Source organism: Argentina silus (assembly GCF_951799395.1).
Source record: "Argentina silus genome assembly, chromosome: 9".
Classification (NCBI taxonomy): domain Eukaryota; kingdom Metazoa; phylum Chordata; class Actinopteri; order Argentiniformes; family Argentinidae; genus Argentina; species Argentina silus.
This window is the reverse complement of record NC_139663.1, coordinates 23,349,119-23,351,618: the sequence shown is the minus strand read 5'-3', so window position 1 is coordinate 23,351,618 and position 2,500 is coordinate 23,349,119. Positions and strand designations below refer to the sequence as shown.

Genomic DNA, 2,500 nt, shown 5'->3' with positions numbered 1-2,500 from the left:
CTGGTCTGTTAACGACGAGGGCAGGTCAGGTGGACGATGGCAGGTCAGGTGGACGCCACCACGCGCGTCTGTGACTCACCGTCTTGAAGGTCTTCTGGCAGAGGTGGCAGATGTAGCGGCCCTCTGTGTTGACCCTGTAGACGGGTTTGGTGTGGTCGTTGGCGCCGTCGGGGCTGTGGGCGTCCGAGCCCTCCTGACCGCCCCCCCCCTTCGCCACGCTGCCTCCTCTCCTCCTGCCCCCCCGCCAGGCCTGATCCTCGTCTGACAGGACACAGGAGACGGGCTGGTTCAGATGGACACGGTATGTTCTCTCTCTCTCTCTAGGTTATGTCAGTTCAGTCAGGATGGTTTGATACTGATCAACAAAAGCCTACAAAGACGTACTCCCAGCACTGGCTGAAGGGGCTCACGCCCCCAGGGGCTCACGCCCCCACTGAAGGGGCTCACGCCCCCAGGGGCTCACGCCCCCAGTCAGTGGATGGGTTGAGGGTTGACTGAACCATCTTCCCTGAGCGTAGCCTGGGTGGAAACACACCATAATGCTTTAACCCATCCAATCATGTCCATCCAAAATCTAATCAAACCCAAGTTTATTCGTCATAAACACAGACTACAGAACACAGACTACAGAACACAGACTACAGAACAATAGACTACAGAACAATAGACTACAGAACAATAGACTACAGAACAATAGACTACAGAACAATAGACGGCCGTAGACGGTGAAATAAAACACTTTGGGCGAGCTAGTTCCTCAACAGGACAACAAGTCATAATAATAATAATAATAATAGGGGTCAACTTGGGATTTGGTTGGGGGGAACTCTGTTTGAGAAGCTGTTGAACTAGCAGGTTGAAGTACCGTGAGTGTTGGACTGGTCGGGCTCCTCTGTGGACCGAGCGCCATCCTCCATGTTCCCCTTGGCAATGGAGGCTTCAGCTGGATCGGACACCTGACCCAACACACACACACACACACACACACACACACACACACACACACCATTAACCACCAACCATCCACACACACCATTAACCACCAGCCATCCACACACACACACCATTAACCACCAACACACACACACAGTTTTAACCACTAACCATCCACACATACACACACCATTAACCACCCACCCACCCATCCACACACACACACACACACACACACACACACACACACCTTCAACCTCAATGAAGCATCATCATCTATGCATTTCTGGTGTGTTCTTAAACAAATGTATTTGTTGTAAGTGTCTTTGGATAAAGGCGTCTGCTGAATGTAACTTTAAACAGCCGAGCGGCACCAGAACAGCCAACTGAGACCTTCTCAGCCTGTTCCAGCAGTGAGGAGCAGCACCACTAAAAACACATCCACCCAGGTCTGTTCAGACCTTCTCAGCCTGAAAGAACATGAGAGGAGGAGATCCACCGATCCACCCCCCCCCCGCAGGGAGCCACCCCCCCCAGGGAGAACAGAGCTCTGAGACCAGGGTGAGCCGCCCCCCCCCAGGGAGAACAGAGCTCTGAGACCAGGGTGAGCCGCCCCCCCCCCCAGGGAGAACAGAGCTCTGAGACCAGGGTGGCCCAAAGGCAGCTCGGCCTCTTCGACCTGATGCCAGCCTCCCTCCAGCACCCGCGGCCTACCTCTGGGTCGCCATCCTGGCGAGTCTGGACCAGCAGCAGCGGTTCCTGGGGACGCTGGCAGCTCTGGTGCAGCTTGTGCTGGATGAAGGCCTCCAGCGTCGAGAACTCTGACAGGCAGCGGCCGCACTTGTGCACATCTTCATCTGCAAACACGACGACAACAACAACATCAATAACAACAACAACATCATCATCATCATTAACAGCGCCTACTGCACTGAGAGGACGCATTTGACACCTAAGTAAACCGGTGTTGTTGGACGAGTGACGGGCATCACATGGCCGCCTGCAGTTCACCCTTCCGCGCCGCGCCGCGCCGCACCGCACCGCACCGCACCGCACCGCGCCGCACCGCACCGCACCGCTCTGCAGAAGCAGCGCCAACAGACGGCTGGAGCTAACGAGTCAAGGCGGCTAGCTAGCTGGCTGGCTAACTAGCCAAGGGACGGTAATTAGCCTTCTATGTTGTGCCGGTAAGGAGAAGTCCTGGTTACCGTTACAAACGACGGACGCCGTTCCCTCTAAATGGCCGTCGTCTGCTCACCAGCTAGTTTGCTAACTGTCGTAACTTCGCTAGCTAGCCAGGTCGACGGGAGAGATGCTACCTAGCTAGCGAGCTGGCTAATAAGTTGACAGTCTCGGAGTAGGCCTACACAGACTGGCCAATAATAAGACAAATGTTGTTTTTGTGCGTAAACGGCCTGTACCTTCGTCTCCGAGGGTGGTTTGGATGGTGATGATGTTGCTGCCGTGCTCCGGTCGCTCGCCGTCTGGTTCTGCCGTATTATTCTTCTCTACATTCATGTCGTTTGAGATCTCCGTCTCTGTCGCAACGCTACTGGAGAGAAAACAT

The 2,500-nt window shown here is 54.8% G+C and overlaps 1 protein-coding gene across 1 annotated transcript in view; it reads right to left on the bottom strand.

Annotated features, from left to right (window-relative positions):
* e4f1 (E4F transcription factor 1) overlaps positions 1 to 2,478 on the bottom strand; it is a 12,405-nt gene extending 9,927 nt beyond the window's left edge. Inside the window, exons 1-4 of the mRNA XM_083676363.1 lie at positions 2,355 to 2,478; positions 1,648 to 1,790; positions 866 to 956; positions 80 to 261 (exon numbers count right to left, since the gene is read on the bottom strand). Of these exons, the coding sequence (XP_083532489.1) occupies positions 80 to 261; positions 866 to 956; positions 1,648 to 1,790; positions 2,355 to 2,451 (513 nt within the window). The 5' untranslated portion in view covers positions 2,452 to 2,478. The remainder of the gene's footprint in view (positions 1 to 79; positions 262 to 865; positions 957 to 1,647; positions 1,791 to 2,354) is intronic.
* Between the last annotated feature and the right edge of the window lie 22 nt (positions 2,479 to 2,500).